This window comes from Vidua macroura, chromosome 20 (assembly GCF_024509145.1).
Source record: "Vidua macroura isolate BioBank_ID:100142 chromosome 20, ASM2450914v1, whole genome shotgun sequence".
Lineage (NCBI taxonomy): Eukaryota > Metazoa > Chordata > Aves > Passeriformes > Viduidae > Vidua > Vidua macroura.
In genome coordinates this window covers 640,784-661,332 of record NC_071590.1, presented here as the reverse complement: position 1 = coordinate 661,332, position 20,549 = coordinate 640,784, and the positions used below count along the sequence as shown (strand labels likewise).

Genomic DNA, 20,549 nt, shown 5'->3' with positions numbered 1-20,549 from the left:
GGCAGCTCTGTCCCATCCACACCTCACTGGAAATGCTGCACAAGCCACAGGGCTTCTGCCTTTTCCAACCCAACAGCAGCTTGTTATGAACCCTGGAGTGTGTGACATGGTGCAGCAGCAGTGGGAGGTGGCTGTAGGGTATGGGATCTTGGGCACACCTTCCTGAAGGAAAGCAGGGATTGTGATGGGGAATTCAAGCCATTTAGGGTAGAAAGGAGGAAGTGAAAACTGTGCTGGAGAAAAGGTAGGGGGGATTTCCTAGCACTGACTCCCTCTCTGTCCCCAGGCACTGTGTCGCCCATCTGTCACGGAGTTTTGGTACCTGCAGGGCAACAGATGGACTTGTCAGATACTTTATTGAGAGAAACCATTTGACATACTATGCAGACCCTCCAGCACCTATACAAATACTGTTTTATTTGTTTCCCCAGTGAAACTTTGGGGTGGGGACAGTTTAGGGCCTGTGCAAGTCCTGGAGAACTGACTTGCTGGACTCCTGTGCTGGCCCATGTGTCCTGACAGCAGCAATTTAGGGTGGCTGAGCCTTTCGGAGGGTGGGTTGGAGGTACGACCAGAGAAGGGGCCCTAAGGAGCTGGGGTTTAATTTGGCACCAGGTCCCTCCAGTGCTTGGTACCCAGGTCCTGTGAAACCATGGCCACACAGCTTCTGCACATGCATGAGATGCTTGGGAAGACCTGGGGAAGAAAACTTCACACAGATAATTCCATGTGCCTGATGTAGCAGCAGAAGATCCCCTTCCCAGATTGTCAGGCTTTGTGCAGATTAAAGTAGCTGGGCAGAGAGAGGCAGGGTTGGATAAACCCAGGGACTGGATGTATCCTCACTGCCCATAGGGCTGGAATGAACAGAGGGTTTGAGCTGCCCCTTCATCCAAGTCTGTAGTGCTGGTACCCAGTGGGAGAGTCAGGTCCAGGGATGGGGACATCCCAGGGACACTGTGCCAGGCAGCCTCATCTCCTGTCTGGGCAGAGCCTATACTCAGCCATCTGCCTGTCCCTGCCTGCCCCACTCCCCCTAAGCACACTGCCATCCCCACCTTATGCTTTCCTCCCTCCCAGGGAGCATGTGAACCTGAACTACTTTTCCTCCAGTCCCGCTTTTCTCCCAGTCCTCCCTGGCTGCACTGGCCCTGGCTGGGCTCTTCTTAGCCTCTGCTTTTCCCTCTATCTTCTGCCCATCCATGCAGAAGCCCTTTCCTACTAGAAACCCATGGCTATATTTGATGCCATGCTCATCTTTCCTGCCATTCTCCCCTCTTCTCTGCTGTCTTCTCTTGTCTTTTTTACCTCATCCAGTTTTTCTCTCCTTCTCCTCCCCACTTCTGCCCTGCCTGCAGCCCCCATGCTGGCTGTACCTATTGAGTACCTTGTCCTTCCCACCTATTCTTTGAGCCACTTTTCCATCCAGCCTTTCCTCTCCTACTTTTCCGTAGGTCTGTCCTGCTCCTCTGTCTCTTTGCCTGTCTTTTGGGGCCAGGCTGCATTTTTTGACAGTGCTCCCTGTGCTGGTTGATGAGGTGGTGGTTAAGGAATACCAAAGGGTCACGGGGTGGTGGTTGTGGAACACCAAGGGGTGATGAGGTGGTGGTTCTCACACACGAGCACACCTCACTGCTCTCTGGTGTAGGTAACTGCTCCGATGCCTCTGAAGGGCTCCAGCCTGGAACTGTGCAAAAAAGCATTTGCCCGCCAGCGTGCCAAGGACCTGACAGAGCAGGCCAGTGCTCTCCTGGCAAAAGACAAGCAGATTGAAGCTCTGCAGCAGGAATGCCGGGAACTGCAGGCTAAACTCCTGACAGGGAAGGTGAGACACTTTGTGGGACATCACTCCGGGGCTGGGAACAAGCACAACAGCAGTGATGGAAACCAGGCTCTGGGAAGTGGTCTGGGGGGAATTAGTCTCAAGTGGAGGCTGAAAACAGGGGAGGAGATTTCGTGTGTGAGCTGAGTGGGGACACTTGGGGGAGTGTGTGGCAGAGACTGTCCATATCTCTCCAGAAGAGTGTGTTGGGGGACACCCTGCTTGTCCCTCCATCAGCTCATGGATCTGAGCTGCCATTTCCAGCAGTGACTAAAACTCCTTCCCTGGGAACCCCCGAGAAGCCACAGACACGGGGTAACTTTTCAAAGGGCTGAGCTGCAAGCAAGATGTAGAAGCAGGGCCTCCTTTTAACGCATTTCTTTGAGAAGCCAACCAGCACGTTTCCAAAAAACAGTCTAGATCCCAAGCTTCGAGCTGCAGCTTTCTGAGGAGTAACAGCCACCATGAGACTGGGGATAACTCAGTACCTCCTGACATGTTTATAATGAAGGCTACAAATCCCCAGGCAGGGCTGGGCATTCATGAAACCATCCACAGTGCTGGTGTCTGCTCCTGGGCTGGTGGTCTGCATTCCCCTCAGTACCAGCACAGGCCATGCCAATATAAATGGTGGGATAAAGTGGTAATTCAGCTCATCCCGAGATCTAGGACTGGTCAGATGTGTCGCTCCTGCAAAGCTCTTCCCAGTGATGGTTCTGAAAGGAGCCTCTGCAGACAGCTGGGGCTGAGTGAGATGGTTCCCACTCAAGGTGACTAAAGTAGCCTGTTCTGGGCATCTAAGTTGCATCTTTGATTCCCAGACTGGATGCTTGCAGTTTAGGTCAGTTGAAATTTCCAAAGGATCTCAGTAACACTTGGGCCTATGCTGGTTTCCCTGTTTTGCTAATGCAAATGTGGTCAAGTGACACCCTACCTCCCTGCCCCCAGCTGAGATGAACACTTGCACTGCTACCTGTCCTACTTACATGGTATTTAGGTGACAAATACTTCCTCACTGAAAATAGCTTTATTTTTGTCCCTGACCTCCCCACATATTCAGTTTGACTACAGGTTTGAAGGTGGATTCTCAGTCTTTCCCTAATGTACATCTAGTCAGGATTAGAGCAATGGGGTATATTTGGTGTTTGTACAGAGCTGCCCCATTGATCTTTCCTGGCATTAAACCAAAGGACAAACATATCCAGGTCTTTCCGTGCTCTACAGTGTCAGCAAGAAGTTTCCTTCCCATTCCTTTGATTTCTCACCTCAAGCCCCCACAGAAAGGGGAACAGACCCTTTCCAAAGCACTCTGATTTTCTTAGCAGAGTGTGCTGGGCAACCTGAACCTGCTAGGGACATATATGACAGATTGCAAAGGAATGTGACAGAAGTGGGTGAGCAAGATTCATTCCTGGCCAAGAAAAAAAGCACATGGGTGCAACCCCCAGGGCCAACAAATTCAGTCCCTTCCTTTCTAGGCTGACCTGGGTGACCACTCTGTCCCTAGTGACACTGTCTATGGCACCAGCAACTGGGACATTGATGCCTGAGCAAGGAATCCACAGAAAAGAGAGCAATATAGATCATTCTGTCTGATCTTGTTTTTTCCCATTTCTCTTCCAAGCAAACCACTCATTAAATTTTAATTTCCAGCTACTTAAAATTCCAAATTCCCCTAATCTGTCTGCAGCATGCAAAATGCATTATGCCAATGTAGGGTGTTTTATGCAGAGATATGATGTGCACACTTAGAGTTTGTAATCAAATCAATTTTAATCTTGGGTATTTAAATCAGTAGAAATTTTTCGTAACTATGAAGTGGATCCACTCAGTTCCCTGGCCGTAGCAGGACTCACAACCTGCACCCTGGGTTGCAAACGCATTGGCCTTGTTTTGCAAAGCCAGGGCTCTCAAGATGGAATAAAATAATTTCCTGAGATCATACTCCAGTGATCTGCTTCCAACCAAACCCCGGTTCCAGCTAAATCCAGGCTGCAATTTCTTGCAGCATGGATTCTTGGAAGTGGAGGACTGGGGGGAACAGCTGCAGGGGATCGGTATAATAGAAACTGAGGGGAGGACTCAGATTTTTTCTACTCCTTTATTCCCCCAGGCTTCAGAGGCTGTCTGTTGGGAATAGCAGCCTTTTTGTGGTGGGGGAAGGGAGATTTTATACCTAGCCCCAGCCAGTTTTGTTTAAAGAACTACTACCCTGATAGCCTGAACATGGGTCTGGCAGAGAGGGGGCCCAGCTGCTCACTTCTTGAATCTATAATCAGTTCCCATTAATGTTGCCTCAGTTTCCCCCTTGCAGTGTGAGAGTAACCATGGTTCTCTCCACAAATTGTATTTATAAAGCACTCACTATTTTTAGGGCAGAGAAGAGGCAAACAGGGAAGCAGATTAAACTTGTCCTGGATACCAGTTATGTCTTGAATTCTCTGGCTTAGGAGCTTTCCAGGGGAATGCCTCCTCCAGCAGCAGATTTTTAAAGACAGGTTTTCAGAACCTGATTTTGTACTTATGGACATGCAGGTTTCTTCAGCTTCCTGAAATCTGGAAACCGTTGAAGAATCAAACAAGCTGGTGACATATTCTCCTCAGTTTTGTGAATCTCAGATTGTGCTGGTTTCCTTCAAAAGCTGCTGTGTTTGGGTCATGAGTGGATGGGAGCGACACCCTTGTGCTATAGATAGGTGTCCATCATACATACTGTCTTGAGAGGAGAGAAATCAAGAAAGTTAGGAAACCAAGTATTATCCTGAGAAAGAACTGACCAAATCCCAGATGTTCTTCATTCCTGCAACCTCTCAAAGCCAAGTGCTTGCTAGCACCCACACCAAGGAGTAAAGAAAGCAGCGAGAGCTCTGGTTTGGCTGGGCTGTGAAATGACATTATCCTGCCACGCTCCCTGCTGGCATGTGACGATATGGCCCATGCTTGGAAAAGCCCTGCAGGTCATGCTGAGAGAGCTGCAGGAGCATTACAGGCTGGGCTTTATCTTCATAAGGAATAATGTTTTTGCATAAAGTATGTAAAGTGAGTTTTGAAGCTTTGGAGACATAGGAATCAATCACATGTGTGTGCCACACTACCTGGGTTTTCCCAGCCTCTCCTCTTCTGGAGTTTGCATATTAAATGTGAGATGTCCCACCTTTTGGAGCTTGTCAGTGCCATGGTGCCATGGCTGGTTTCCCATAGGATGACCCTCGCTGCCTGAATGTCATTGAGTTCGACCGCCTGCTGCGGGAATCCCAGCGAGAGGTGCTGCGGCTCCAGAGGCAGATCGCGCTCAAGAATTTCAAGGAGTGTCTGCGTTCCTCCAAAATGAGCAGTGCCATGCCCGGTGCTGCTGCATGTCCAGGACCAACCAATTCCTGCCTCAAAGGCGCATCTCGACCAAAGGAGGCCTTGGGAGACCCAGCGCTCGGAGAGAGAGCTCGCAGGGAGGTGAGACAAGTGGGTCAGCAATCGGAAAGTTTGCCTATTTAATTACTCAGTTAATTGCTGTTCTTAGGGAACTTCACTTGGAGAAGGTGAATTCACATCCACTGCAAATAGGTGCAGTGCTGGTTTCCAAAGGAACGCATTCCAGCACCAGGTCGCAGGGTAAGGAGGGACGTGGATGCTGCTGGCAGACCACACCAGGACAGGGACGCTAAGCCGTACCAGGAGCTCAGTCCTGCTCATTTTCCCTAGCACAGGGCTCCCGTGCTGTGTTTTTCCACCCAGGAAAGCAGGTAGTGTTTCTTTATACAATCATGGAATGGTTTGGATTGGAGGGATCTTAAGAGTGCATCTCGTTCCACCCCCTGCCACAGGCAGGGACACCTTCCACTATCCCAGGTTGCTCCAAGCCCTGGCCGTGGCCGCTTTCTGGGATGGGGCAGCCAAAGCTTCTCTGGGCAACCTGTGCCAAGGCCTCCCAACCCTCCCAGGTGGGAATTCCTCCCCAATATCCCTGCCGTCTGGCAGCGGGAAGTCATTCTCTGTGTCCCATCTCTCCATCCCTTATCCCCAGTCCCTTTCCAGCTCTCCTGGAGCCCCTTTAGGCCCTAGACGTGGCTCTGAGCTCTCCCTGGAGCCTTCTCCAAGTGAACACCCCCAGCTCTCCCAGCCTGGCTCCAAAGCAGAGGTGCTTCCAGCCCTGGTGCAGCTCCGGGGCCTCCTCCGGACTTGGTCCAGCGTCGGGGCCCCCCCAGCCGGAGGCGGCTCCAGGGGGTGTCACCACAGCAAAGGGCCGCGCCTGGAGCCCCGGCGGCCCCTCCGCCCGCAGTGGTTCAGCCCGGCAGATCCGGGGCCGCCTCAGGGCGCCGCCCCCGCCGCGGCCGCGCAGCCGCCAGGTAAGGCCGGGCCGGGCCCCAGCGGGGCTGCTGTGCTGGGCCGGGGGTGCCGCGGGGCCTCGGCCGGGGCTGCGCCGCCGCCGCCAGGTAAGGCCGGGCTGCGCCGGGCGGCTCCCAGGCCCCGCCGGGGAGCCGCTCGGCCGAGCACGGCCGGTCGGGCCGGGCCCTCCGCGAGGCCGGGCCCTCCGCGGGTGCCGCTGTGCCCCGCGGCCCCCGGGGCGGCGGGTCAGGGTTGTCCGAGCCGCGGGCTCCTGAGGATGTGGCTCCCAGGGGCTCTGCCGCTTTCCTCCCGTGTTTTCAGTGTGATACAATCCCACATCCCCCGGTGGGAGATTGGGCTGCGCATCTTCCCCCCCACCTTCCCGCCAGCTGCTCCCGTTTATTGCCCCCCGGCTCTTACAGCAGATGCATTGAATATTAATTCCTTTTCCGTCTCCTCCAAGTCACTCCTGGGTTTATAAACCGCTCTCCTTCAGCCGTTTTTGTGTTTTTTTGTTTTTGTTTTTTATTTTGTTTTGTTCTTGGGGTTTGGTTTTGGTTTTGTTTGTTTGTTTGTTTTGTTTGTTTGTTTGGTTTGGTTTGGGTTTTTTGTGGGTTTTTTTGTGGTTTTTTTTTTTCTTCTTCTTTCCAGCCTCTTCCATTATGCAGTGTTCATTATCTTTGTCTCCCTCCTTTGTGTGTTTTCCCTCTCAGTTTTGTGTTGGGGAAGTAGCGTGCAGCAGCATCCTGGACGCTGTGGCATTGATTTATATCACAGCATAATGAAGTTTTCTCTCCCTTTCCCAGAAGATCTCTTTACATTTTTGTCTAAGCACTCTTTATTAAACCATCATTAGTTTCTGCAATCACTCAGTGTCACGGGGCCCTCATCACTGTCTCTGCTGCATCAGTACTTGCAGAGCATAATTCTGCTCCCTCTTATTCAGCCCTCTCATTTTTACTGAATATTTAGACTCTCCCCTCACCCTGTGGTGGCTCAGTGTCTGCAGACACCTGTTAAAGGACAGCAGCTGAATGTCTTCTGAGTGCCCAAGTGGGTTCCTACTGGGACTCCCTCACCCACTTACTTGCTGACATCTTAAAAAAAACCTCTTTATACATCCATGAATATGTTTCCCCTTGCTGTAATATAAGTTTGTTTGGGTTTTTTAAAGTATTTGCGTTCTATGCGGTTTGTGCCAGTTTGCCCAGAAATGGCATCAAATGTACTGGTCTGTCTTTCTACGGATGTCTGCTGGAATATGCTTAAAACTCTGGAATACTCTTGAAGCATGGCATTTGCCATCTTCCAGGTATTTTGTGTTAAGGCAGTGTTGGAGAAGCGACTTGCTGCACGGATTGATTCAGTTCCTCTGAACTGAGGGATTCAGTTCATGCCAAAGGGGGTTTTAAACCCTGAGGTGAATACTACATAATCTTGGTGGCTTGTTACTCTTTATTTTCTTGGCTTCCACAGTTCTTATAGACAGTTCCGTTTCAGAGAGGTTCTCAGCTTTGTTGTTCATAGTTTGAGATTTAGCCCCCATTCCCCCCCCCCCACTAAATTATGCTGTGATGAAGAGGGATGCACAGATGTTTTTTTCCCTCTGCCTTGCCCTTACCTTCCTTGAATGACCCTTCCATACCTTGATTTCCACCTGATCCTGCAGGTTTTATCAGACAAGATGGCTTTTCTTGTGCATGTGCTTTGTTTCTCTGACTCAGGAGAGTCTGTCCTCACTGCCAGAAGATTTTCTGGCTGACAAATAAGTCAGCAAGGCTGAATCTGACAGCAGTGGTGAAGGGAGGAGGCTGATGCCAGTCCCTTGGCTGAACCCTGTGATATGGAGTACCCCAGGCTGGAGCCCCAGGAGCAGCTGAGCGAGCTGGAAAGGGGCTCAGCCTGGAGAAAAGGAGGCTCAGGGGGGACCTTGTGGCTCTGCACAACTCCTGACAGGAGGGGACAGCCGGGGGGGTCGGGCTCTGCCCCCAGGGAACAGGGACAGGAGGAGAGGGAACAGCCTCAGGCTGGGCCAGGGGAGGCTCAGGGTGGACATCAGCAGGAATTTCTCCCTGGAAAGAGTGCTCAGGCCTTGGCAGGCCTGCCTGGGGAGGTTTAGAGTCCCCATCCTTGGAGAAGTCCAAGAAAGTCCTGGATGTGGCACTTGGTGCTCTGGGCTGGGGACAAGGTGGGGATTTGGCACAGCTTGGAATGCATGGGCTTGGAGGTCTTTTCCAAACTCAGTGATTCTGGGATTCTCTGAAATACCAGTTTGGTACTTAGTATGAGAAAGGTGATTGAAAAGCAAAAATGTCTCAGAAACATTTCCACAGGGCTATTCCACAGTTAAATATGGGTTTCACAGCACACCTGAAAGCTTCCAAGCACTGTGGCCCTTGAGGTGCCATGGGTTGGGTGGAGAATCCCAAGATTTCCACATGCTGGTCGATGCTCAGACTGTTGGACTCTGCAGTGAACCTTATTCCATGGATGATAGGGAGCAAGGTTCATGTGATTTCAGGGTTGTTTTTTTTTGGGGTGGTTTTTTTTTTTTTTGTTTGGTTTTTTGTTTGTTTGTTTGTTTTTGTTTGGTTGGTTTTTTTTTTTAGCAAAAAATGAGAAATCCTTGGTAGCCTGAGCTTGAGTGTGAGCTCTTGGAGCTCTCAGGCTTTCAGCATAAGAGCCATGAATATAGATGTAGATAAAACCTTTGTTTTTCAAGCCAAAAATAGATTAAAAATCACATCATAGGTATAGTGCTTAGGCACTGCCCTAATGGCTGGCTGTACAGGGAGCTCAGAGCTCATCCCATGGATCCCTCAGCACTGAAGGTGTTCAGAGTGAAATGAGGAACCCCATGTCTGAGGAGAGGTCAGCTGAAGGCTAAGGCTGAGATGGATTCATAAAGTCCTGCTGCTTCCTCTCAGTACAGGTTTACTTTGATGATCTTAAAGATCTGGCCCTAAAATCTGTTTATCAAAAATAACTTCACAGTTAATGTTTAAAACCTTATCAAGACCCTTTTTCTTCTGTGTGTCTCAGTCTTTGCCCTGCAGTCAGGGCTATTCTGGGCAGACAATGCAAGTCAAGTATTAGCCAAGAGCAAAAATTCAGAGGATTAATGTGTGTTTGTCTGTGACCCAGATGAAAAGGCATTTTGTTAGAAACTTGTGTACAGATGTGTATAGAAAGTGTCTCCTTTCATCTGGTTTGGTGGTGCACAAAAGCCATGGCACTGCTGCCATTTTAGCCCTTCCCAGCTACCAGCAGAAGTGGGATGCTGCATTTGTTGGTCGTGTTTGTCTGCCTGCCCTTAGATTCTGACATCTTCACTTATTTCTGCCCTTTGTGGGCTGTGTTCTCCCTTCTCCTCTCTGTGTTGCTTTGGGGAAGGCCATGAAAGGTGTTGCTGCTGCCTCTCATTGGGTCATTAGGTGAGGCACAAATGGGAGCTTGGATCTGAGAGCTTCCAGGAGCCCACTGTTCCTCGGAGATGCTTCAGTCCAGCTGGGCTGGTTGGCAGTGGGCTCCAGGAGATTGCCAGCACAGAGATCCTTGGCGAGATATCCAGCTTTCTCCATGTCAAGTGGTGCAGCTCAGAGATCAGGAGTTCCTGTGGAGCACTGCTCTCCTGGGTGGTACTGCCAGGAAAGTCCCTCTTCCCTTAGTGTGCTCTATAGTCTCAGGATGTCCCTGAGCTCTCTAGCATTTCTTCTGCTTTCAGGTGGAACCAGGTGTGCAATCACTGGGACCTGCCTCTGAAGGACATGAAAATTTTCCTCCCAAAAATGCAGTAACAAACCAGGAGAGCAGCAAACAGATACAGCAGCTGGTGAGTTGTGAACCTGGTTTGGGGGAAGGAGTGTGCTACTTTATTATTTTTATTGGGGGTTTAATATGTGCAGGCCAGGCAGAGATTTTGGGGACTGAAATCTTTTTAGGTGCAGCTGCCCTGCAAAAGTGGGAAGCTTGAGGAATTGGTAGAAAAACACAGGCATTCTGCATGTAGAGTGTTGCTGGGTGGCAGGTCCAGGTGCTGGGCTGGCAGGGGAATATGTCACACTCAGATGAGATGGAAACATGCCAGTAGGTTTCTGTGCTGTGTTTGGTTTAGACTTATTTGAACTGGGGACAGATGTGGATGAGGAATGTGTCCCTTGTGAATTATTCCAGCAATTAGGACAGTGCACAGGGAGGTTTAGCAGCTCCTGTCAATCTGAGGGGTAGTATTTGCAGATCAAGAGGATGTCTGTGCTCTGTTAGGTGTCACTGGAATTTGAATAGGAGCTAAAATAGCACAGCTGGTGTTTAAAGATGAAAATTTTATACAGAAAATCTGTTGTTTTGTCCCCCACACCTTATCCTCTCAACTGTTCTGTATAAATAGGAGCAGTCCATGCATGTGGGAGCAGAATTATTTCCAGACGTAAGGCTCGGGGAAGAGAGGAATAGTTTGGTGGGGATTTTTTTTTTTTTTGGTTTGGTTTGGTTTTTTTTATTTTCCTAACTTTCAGAAAAATCTCCCTTGGTTTCTGCATTGTTTAACTTTGTCACAAAAAGATTTTCATAAGAAAATAAAAATAACTAATGCAGCACTAGGTCTGAGGGGCTGGGCTTGAATTTCATATGCATTGTAAGAGTGCGGGCTTCCTGATCTACTTCTGCTTGTTTTGTGCAGGAAGTTGAACTCAAGAAAAAGCGCAAAAAATGTGAAAACCTTGAGCATGAAGTGAGGAAAAAGCATAAAAGATGCAAAGAACTAGTAAGTGTTCTTGTTGCCTATTTTATGAGCATAATGGGAGGAGCTAAGTTGTTGTGTGCCTCTCTTGGATTCTCTTCAGTTCATCTTAATAAGGAATCATCAGTGTTTCTGTTCATTTGAGCAGTTTTTGGGGCTCCAGCCCTTAAGGCTGGGATTGTTCATTGAATGAAATTCTATGGCCTTTGCTAATTTGGGGAGATACTTAACCATTTTCACAGGCACTCCAGACAGGTATTGAAATGGTAATAACACCATCCCACTGTCTTTTCTTGTGCTTTTTGTTGACTGAAATCCTATTTAATTCCAAGGAACTTTTGCAGCTCATAGCATAACATCTGGATTTCTCCCTTCTGTTTCTGCTTTGCTTTGCTCAAGAGATTAAAGACTGGTTTGGGTTGGAAGAGACCTTAAAGGTCATCCAGGTCCAACCCCATAGTCGGGTCCTGGGTTCTGTTTGGGCAGTGCTGCTCCCTGTTGCTTCCCAGACCTCGAGCAGCATCCCACCAGCATCCTGCACCATCAGGAAACAGGAGCAATGGAGTTGTTCTGCAGGATAATCTGGGGGAGTCAGAGGGCCTTGGTGTAATTCCTGCTCTTTCTGGACAGGAGATCCAGCTGCAGGAGGTGCAGAGTGAAAATGCACGACTGGCTGAAGAGAACTTGCAGCTGAATGAGAAGGCTGGGTGGGCAGGCCAGGTAAAAGCAGTGTCTTTGTCAGGTTGGCAGCATTGACTTCTGCAAAACTCTGCTGTTCTTAAGTTTCCAGCTCAGTAATGGTCGTGTTCTGATCTGGGCTTCTGTTCCTAGCTTCTTCTCTGGACAAATCTAATGCACAAAAGTTAGAAAGTCATTTGTCAGTCCCATGTGTCAATTTGCCACCACGCATAAGGCTTCCTACTTATTTAATAACTGCTGTAAGTGGAAATGTTTGTCCTTTCTTGCGTTGCTGGTAGTCGTCAAGCCGTAGTGCACCCTGGAACCAAAAATTCCTTCTGGTAAGTGAAGGAGGCAAAGATGATTTCAGCAGGCTACTGAATTTTCTGTCCTGTTCTCTGTGTTTAATCCTGCAATGCAGGATTAAAATTGCTTATAGACCTTGTGCTTGTTTTTTTATCTCTTCATTATGTAGCTTGTTCCTATCCCAGTATCTTCCTCCTTGCAAAAGGGGAGGGGAGATGAATCTAGGGAGAGAAGCAGTGTGCAGATAAATTGTTACACATTGAAGCCTGATACAAAAATGCTCATATGTTTGTGTTAAGTGAAAAACTGAGGCAGAGGAGGAGCCTGATTTTTGGTATCATTGCCAGCAGAAAGCACAGAAATAAACTGGTCTCTGTTGTTTTTACAAGGAACACCTATGGCTGCTTGTCCTCACTGAAAATCCTTTCTCTTCAGGTTGAATCTGAGAATGCTGACCTGAAACTGCAGGTTGTTTTAGTGACTAAGGAACGGGATTCAGTAATTCAGACGAATCAAGGACTCCAAACCAAGCTGGAGAATCTAGAGCAGGTGCTGAAGGTCAGTAGGAAGAAGGTTGAAGGACTGTCCAAACACCTACTGCTTCCTTTGAATGGCACAGGTTGTCTGTTTGCCTTTTCTGACCATTCTTTTGTCTCTGTGCTTCCACTGGGAATTCTGCTTCTTGCAGGATCCTGGAACATGGCTTTCCAAAGTGGACACAGGTGCTTTGGAAAGGCTGCTTCAGGGATTTGAGTGGGAGATAAGGTGGCCATCACTGATTTGAGGGTTTTCTCTGACAATGTTGCTCTGCCTCATGATGGGAATTCCTTACTCTGTGCAGCGATGACATGAAATACAGGCCCTGGTTTGGCTTTGTGACCATTGGTAGAACACAGGGCAGGTGTGTAGTAGTGTCACCACTCAGCTGTGTATGCCTTCTCTCCTGCAGCACATGAGAAATGTGGCTGAGCGGAGGCAGCAGTTGGAAGTGGAGCACAAGGAAGCACTGCTAGTCCTGCAGGAGAAGCAGGAGGAGGTCCGGCGGTTGCAGCAGGTATGTGGTGTGTGATGGGGACGTTTTCCTCTCTGAATGGACTCCTGCACCTTGTTTCCTTTGGAGGTGTGCATGGGGGGGTAGATGTGAGTTTACAGGCTGAGAGTATCTGAGTCCAGGTGAACTCTGGTACCTGAGCAAAGTGAAGGGCTTTGCTTGTGAATGTCAGTTCTGACCTCTCACTGCTATATGTCCAGAGCCCAGAGATGTTTCCAGACTGTACAGTGATTTAAATCATAAAATCTTGGAATCATTAAGTTTGGAAAAGCCCTCCAAGATTGAGTCCATCTGTTCCCCCAGCACTGGAAGGCAACTACTGACCCATGTCCCCAAGAGCCACATTTACACAGCTGTTAAACTGCCCCAGGGATGGTGACTTCACCAGTGCGCTGGGCGGTCTGTGCCAAGGACTGTGAAGAAGTTTTCTCAGTATTCAACCTGACCCTGCCCTGGCACAGCTTGATGCCATTTCCCCTTGTCGTATCCCTTCCTCCCTGGAAGCAGAGACCAGCTGCCCCCCCACAGCTGTCCCCTCCTGTCAGGGAGTTGTGCAGAGTCACAAGGTCCCCCCTGAGCCTCCTTTTCTCCAGACTTAGCCCCTTTCCCAGCTCCCTCAGCTGTTCCTCACCAGACTTGTGCTCCAGTCTACAATGGACTACTAAAGTAGGATGACAGTAGAAGTGAACTCAGGTTGGCTGCTTTCTGATGTACTCCCTTATTTTTCCTTAGGCACAGGCAGAGGCAAGAAGGGAACATGAGGGAGCAGTACAGCTTCTAGAGGTAAGACAGAAAGAAACAAGCCACTGGATTAGTGGCTCCAGATTTGGTTCCTTTTATTTATAATATCAGTTTGGATGCCCTGGGTTTTGTTGGTTCTTCTGCAAAATGCTGTAGTGCCTTGATTGGATGCAACATGTTGCTGCAGTGAAAGTAATATTTGGGTCAAAGTTCAGGGAATTATATCCTAACCTGCTCAGTCATTAGATAGGTCACTTCATTCAGATTGTGCCCAAAATCTCTTTTGGGGTGCATTTAGTAATCAAACTCAGATCTGCCTGTTCCATTTTCCAGCATCATGTGAAAGGAGAATACTTGTGTCCATGGGATTTGAAATTTCTCTTGTGTATGTGTGGTCTATTTGTTTTATTAGGGGAAAAATAAGAAAAGTTTATTGGGTAAAAGCAGGAAAACCTGAGCATAAGGAGTGGTGAAGCTTGAGGTAGCTCCCCTGTTCCATTTGCTCTGACTTGCACAGAGGGAATGTGCTTTGGCTGGTGGCTGACAGTGTATGGGTGCAGCCTGGCAGATGTGCTGAGCACTGCTTTGGGGTTGATTTGCATCAGCTCAGTGTCTGTCAGGGTGACTTTGGAGAAAACATTGGATTCCTGGAGCTGCAAAGGCACAGTGCCAAACCCTGGAACTTGATCTGACAATTTAGTGACTGCCAGAGGGTTGGGTTGGGTGTGGGGACAAGGGGAGCATCTTCTGCTCTCTGAGATTTTCTGAGCACTGAAACATGTGAGATGAGCAGGTTGTCTTGCTGTATCCCCAGACAGAAGGATCTCTTGGGGCTGTGCTCCTGTCTCCAGTGGTGACAAGCAGTCAGGGCTGTCAGAGTGAACTCCCTATGCCCACCACTGTGCAGCTCTGTGGCCTTTGGGAATCCAGGACTGTCGATGCAGGTGGGAAGTGTCCTTGATGGAGATTGCTCCATGACTGCAAATAGCACCACCTTTGGATGGGGCCTGGCCAGTAGAGCCCAGGAGTGCTGGGCTCCTGCTGAACAGGATTGAAATGTTGCAGGTTGGATGAGTGTTGGAGGATGTGACATTATATCTTATACTTTTGCCACATCCCTTTGGGGACCTCTTCATTTGGCTGCAGAGTTGGAATCAGCTGGTACAGGTGCTGCTTGCTCTACATGACCTGGTGTTTAGCTGGGTTCTGAGCAGCCTTTAGGGGGAGGGAGGGTTGCTGTGGTTCTGTTTCAAGACCATTGGAGCAACCTGGTCTAGTGAAAAGTGTCCCTGCCCATAGAATAAGATGAGCTTTAAGGTTCCTTCCAGTCCAAACCATTGTGGGATTTGATGATTCTGTGATGTTTGCCAAACATTTTCTGAACTAACTCAGTGAAGGGTTGGAGAAGCTACTTAGGTTTAAACCAGACATCTCCCTGTGCAAAGGAAGAAAGAGATAGTCCTCTTATTCTGTGTTTGAAGGTAATGTTCTACTGCAAGGGCCTTACCAGTTAAATATTCTTGCTTTCATGTTACTGGCACAGAGATCACAGAATCATCAAATGGTTTGGGTTGGAAGGGACCTTGAAGTTCATCCAGTTCTACCTCCTGCTGCAGGCAGGGACACCTTCCACTAGACCAGGTTTCTCAGAGCCTGATTCAACCTGTCCCTGAATTTTATAAAGTAGAACAAAGAAAGAGGTACTGTCATTAAAAGCCAGTTAAATGCAGAGCAACAGTCATTTAAATTACTTAACTATAATCATAGTAATTCCAGAACATCAGTGTATGGCATAATTAGGGGGTTTGAGATGCCTTTGCTATGTATTGTCATTTTTACATGTGCTTGAATTGCTTTTTGATGTGATATAAATAAGGAATGAGTGAAGTCCATTTTCCTGTTTGAAGAGTTCTGTCACATGATTGTCTTAAGTGGAGTCTCTCTCCCTGGAGATGGTCAGAACTGGACAGAGCTCTCAGCAGCCAGCCCTGCTCTGAGCTGAGGGCTTGGATTAGGTGATCCCAGTGCTCCAGGTGATATCTTTTCAGCCTTAGGTGTTCTGTAGTTCTGAGATAAGGCAGTGACAGGGGTGAGGAGAGTATGCAGTGGGGTGTGTGCAGAAATGCCATGGAGAGAAGCACCCTCTCAGCTTAGGAAGAAAAGCTTGAGGGTTATAATCATGGGAATGAGGGAGTTCGGTGGTTCCAAAGTACATGAGACAAGATTTCAACTGCCTTTGGCAATGCATGGATACAAAAGGAGACAGCCTCCTTCCAGGAATCCAGTTTTGTTCGGAAATAAGGGGACCAGAGCTCAACTTTGCTTGATCCCTGACCTAGGAGCAGGATGCAGGACTGAGTAGGCTGTCAGCTGCTTAAGATCCTGTCACAGCCAGCTTCTGAGCTGTGCTTTGATTCCCAGAACTCCATGATCTCAGACCTGGGGAAAGGTCTGGGCACAAATGTCCATTCCATTCATTTCTGAGTGGGTGCAATGTGTTAGGAAAAGGTGGCTTAAAATTTAGCAGCCACTCTAAGCATATTGTCATTTATCTCAAAGCACACTGGGATTTGGAGGCACTCAGAAGGTCCCTGGTTATCTTATTCATGCATTTGGTGTGTAGGATTTAGCTTTTGTTTGACAAGCAGATGCTTCTGGGAATGAGGTGGAAATCTCAGCATGGAACAAGGCAGACAATTGTAATTTGGTGAGGAAACAATTTTGTTCAGACTGAGGGTTGGATTATCTTTGGCAGAGTGTTGTAGTGTAACTGCTGATGTGGTTTGATATCTCTTTTTGCTTTTCTTCTTGCTCCCAGAGTACTTTGGATTGCATGCAGGTACTGCTCTAATGCTGTCAAACAGGACATTTTCCTCTCTGTTCTGACTTTGACAGTTGCTTGGTATTCTTGTTTTAACTATACTCTGGAAAAGTTTGCAAGAGTGTTACTGCCAAGAAATAAGTGTAATTAAAGGAGCTCCCACTATGATGGAGCAGCTGCGTTTCTCTTTAAGTGCCTTGCTTTCTTGACCAATTAGAATTAGGAGCTTACTTTTTTGGCACTTCCAGATTTTTAGAATTGTCCAACTGTGCTCCTTCTCCACATTTAAGTGTCTTTGAAGTCCAAGAGTGAAGTGTTTCCTTCAAACCCTAAAAGCAGTGGTGACACTCATTACAAATGAGTGTTGTGGAGAAGAAGACAGGTCCTGCTGGCTTTGTAATTGGGTGGAAGATGGGAAGCAGAGATTGTGGATAATAGTTTTCCCAGAAGAGGTGGTAACTAATGAAGTTCCAGCTTAGGGGCTGTGCTGGCTGGCCTGTTCACAGGTGGTTTGGAAAGGAGGCTGGTATAGAAGTGCTAGGGTTTGTAGCTGATAGAAAACTTCTTTAAAACCTTCCAGTCTGGCAGAGATCTCAGGAGGAATGGGGAGATCAGGTGACATTGGCTGGGCAAAGGCACGTGGAGGAGAGAGAGCAGAGACTAAACATGCCTGGTGGTGGGCTCAGAATTCCCTGCTGGCATAGGAGGTACAGGGTTGGAGGTAGGGGATTTTAAAAAAAAATGTCAGCCACAATTTGGTCAAAAAAGCAGAAAAATGGTGGGAACTCTCAGGAAAGGACTTTATGGGGTATCCTCACATCCTGTAGAAGTTGCACCCACACTGATGTGGAGTTATGGATTTTCCTTTAATTCCTTTGGCATCAGCCCTGCTTTTAGCAAGAGCTTGGACTGCACACCTATAGAATTCCCTTCTCGCAAATGGGGATTCTCTGATCTGAGAAGTACATAGCAGAAGATATGGACAAGGGGAGCAAGGGACGTCTGAAAGGAGAGCATGAGCTGTGGAAGTGGAACAGACCAGCCATGAATGAGAGTGTCTCAGAGGATGGGGCTGAGGTGGTGGTGGTTGGGTGTGGAGAATCAGTTCCTGAGTTGGTGGTTAAACTGACCCCACCAAGCTCTGCTCCTGCTCTTGCAGCCTCTTCTGGAAGTCCAGTCCCTGTTGTGGGAGACTCCTCTTTCTCCCCATTTTGGGTTGGGCACAGACACAGGAGTCTTCTCTGTGTCTGGAGCTTGATTCCTGCTGGTTCCCTGAACCTCCTGGCCATGTCCTTGGGCCTCATCTTCCTTATCCTCCTGCCTCCCAGCACTGCCCTGGAAACCTGCTGCTTCCCAGCTGTCTGCAGTCCCCTGCAAAGTAGCTGCTAGAAGTACACCTTGTGTATGATGTGGCAGTAGTACTTAAGGCATGTTTGTATGTTGTTTGGAAGAACAGATCGAAAAGACACCTGACTAATTAGGTGTCTTAGAATTAAACTGTGAATTATCCACGTTATTGGCTTGGTTGCCAGTGTAAATGGATTTAAACTGTGGTTTATGAATTTACAGGACAAGGTACTATTATGGTGCTATTAAACATAATATCCAGATGCATCTGCTGGCTCATGTCTCCAGAGAAGACAGGAAATCCCCCTCTGGTCTTGCAGTCATTCTGTACCTGTCTGTTGTTGTAGGCTCTGTCCCAAGGTGGGATCAGGGATGGATGTTGGACTTGAGGAAGCCCTCCTTTGATCCAGTGCAACTGTTCTTACTGTTGAGGGTTTCTTTTCTCTGTTGAGATGTAATGTTGTAGGAGAGAAGTCTTTATGTGAAAAATCCAAACTGTAAGTAAATTCAAACACTCATATTGGCAGAGGAATCCTGTGCACCATGACTTAGTAAACAAGGAGTTGACTCTGAGCAAGTGGATAACACAGACACTTCTGGAAGTTGGTCCTGGCATCTGAATTCAGTTCAGAGATAGTTCTTGCCAAACTTGAGAGACTTCACCCGGCATTTCTTAGAGCATGAGAGCACCTTTCGACTTGTGGAGGGAGCAAGTAATAAACGGAAACACCTAAAACAGATATGTCACAGTCAAATAAAAATGCACGACCCTCATAAATCCTTAGGGAGCAGCTACAAAGATTCTGTATCACTCTGAGACCACAGAGAGAGCTTTTACCATGTCAGAAGTGTTATTTTTAGAGCTGCTTATAATCTCAGGCTTTCTGTCTCACGTAATATTCGAAGGCGTCATTTATTTTTTGAGTTGGAAGGGGAAAAAACACTTCAAATACATTTGGTAGAATGGGAGATTTTGAAGAGTGCAGTGCAGTCATCTGTTTTGGTGCATCTTACCTACAAAAGAAACAGTGAGAGGAGGGAAAGGAGCAGTTGCAATCACCTGGGAATTGATCTGCCTACAACCTGGGGGAATGTGGGGATGTGTAAAGACAGCCAGGAATCAGCAGTATTTTGTAAGGGGAAGTTCTAGAGATAGTAAAACGAGAAAATGGGAAAATACAAATGGTGCTCTAGCAGGAATGTGTCCTTCCCTCTCTACAGTGTTTCCCAAGGCTCCTTGGCACCTCATCTTGCTGAGGTGTAGCTTTCTTGTTGCCAGCATGCATTTGCCTGGAGTAAATCATCCCCGTAGGACCAGGGAGAAAAGTGTGTGGGCTTCCCACGTCAAGGGAGAGTTCTGCAACATGGGCCCATGTGCTCTCTGCGCTTCCTAGTGCCAAGAGGGACAGTTGGCAGTCCTGCCTGGAATGGTGGGGAGGTCGGATTAAGGTTTTGGGAGCTTGCTGGGGCCTCTGGAGTGATGGACAACATTGGGAGAGCAATTCCTTTTGGAGACATTTGATTTTAATGCTCCAAAAACCACGCAAAGCCTTTTGAATAATTTTAAGGCTTATTTATCTCTGACCTATTTCAGAGAGGATATTGAAGTTCAAACCCAGAATTTTAGGGATAAGTCCTAATGGAGTTTTGTAGTCAGCTTCTTCAGAGATGATGAGCCTCAGCTTTTTGAAGATAAGTAGAGGTGTGAGGCTGCCGGTTTCCAATGACTGGTCCTAGGCAGGGTATTTAAAAGCATCCTTTAGCTCCTTGGAGTCTGTGAAGAGATGCAGCAAAGGCAAATCCTGTTCTGAACCTCAAGTGTTTTGTCAGGAGTTTGTTCCTTACCTTGTTCTCTCCTGGCAGGCCCGGGTAAAGGATCTGGAAGACCAGTGTCGCAGTCAAACAGAGCAATTCAGCCTCCTGTCACAGGAACTCCAACAATTCCGGCTTCAAACAGGAAAAATTGACCTTCTCACCTCCACTCTGGTGACTTCGGAGCTGCCCCTGGCTCTGTGCAGCTCCACCCCGCAGCCCCGCTGGGAGAAGGGTAATTACTGGCTGTGCCTGAGAGGGCTTTGACAAATGGGTTGATATTTATGTAAATGAAAAGGGCTAAAGGAGTTAATGAAAATGTTTAGTGTAATTTTGGCATCTCTGTCCCTCTTGTAAATACTTTTGGTTCATTTTGTAAAGAGAAGTTGGCATTTCTGTGGCCAGAGAGAGCTCAGGTGTCCAGTCTGCTGGATGAGGCAGGTTTGTAGAGACTTGGGCTGCTCCCTGGGATGCTTGTTGCTGATCCTGTATCCTGCTTGTGGCTGTAAGTAATGGACAGCTGATTTTATTGCAGAGTCAGCTGTTCCTGGGTTACTCCCCCATCAGAGCACAAAGAAGGTTCACCATGAAGGGAGTGACAAGCTGGAGCTGTCTCAGCGGGGGCTGGACACCACTGTGGGCTCCCCAGCTGCTCCCACCAGTGCTCAGAAACAATCCAAGAAAGGGGAATCTCAGTCCAGCTCTTCAAAATCTGAATCCATGCAGAACAGCCCAAAATCCTGCCCAACTCCAGAGGTCAGTACGGGACTCTCCTCTGCTGCTTGTGCTTTCCAGCCAGAAGGGAATAAATGAATTGCTGAGAGCGCTAGTAAGGTTGCATTCATTCCCTTCTGGCTTCCTGAAGAAAATGGAATAAACAAGAGAAAAAAACATAGGAAACTACTGAAAT

At 48.1% G+C, this 20,549-nt stretch overlaps 1 protein-coding gene across 10 annotated transcripts in view; it reads left to right on the top strand.

Moving 5' to 3' along the window:
- The window catches only part of TSPOAP1 (TSPO associated protein 1), a 67,793-nt gene that overhangs the window by 14,789 nt on the left and 32,455 nt on the right, over positions 1-20,549 (top strand). For 9 of the 10 annotated variants that reach the window (XM_053995294.1, XM_053995295.1, XM_053995290.1 and 6 more), the window contains exons 4-13: positions 1,649-1,825; positions 5,024-5,272; positions 9,870-9,977; positions 10,824-10,907; positions 11,514-11,603; positions 12,303-12,425; positions 12,817-12,921; positions 13,651-13,701; positions 19,691-19,874; positions 20,175-20,395. In XM_053995294.1, coding sequence (XP_053851269.1) covers positions 1,649-1,825; positions 5,024-5,272; positions 9,870-9,977; positions 10,824-10,907; positions 11,514-11,603; positions 12,303-12,425; positions 12,817-12,921; positions 13,651-13,701; positions 19,691-19,874; positions 20,175-20,395 — 1,392 coding nt within the window. Of the gene's footprint in view, positions 1-1,648; positions 1,826-5,023; positions 5,273-5,881; positions 6,166-9,869; positions 9,978-10,823; positions 10,908-11,513; positions 11,604-12,302; positions 12,426-12,816; positions 12,922-13,650; positions 13,702-19,690; positions 19,875-20,174; positions 20,396-20,549 lie in introns of those variants that run through there. The other variant, XM_053995296.1, reaches the window with a different exon arrangement.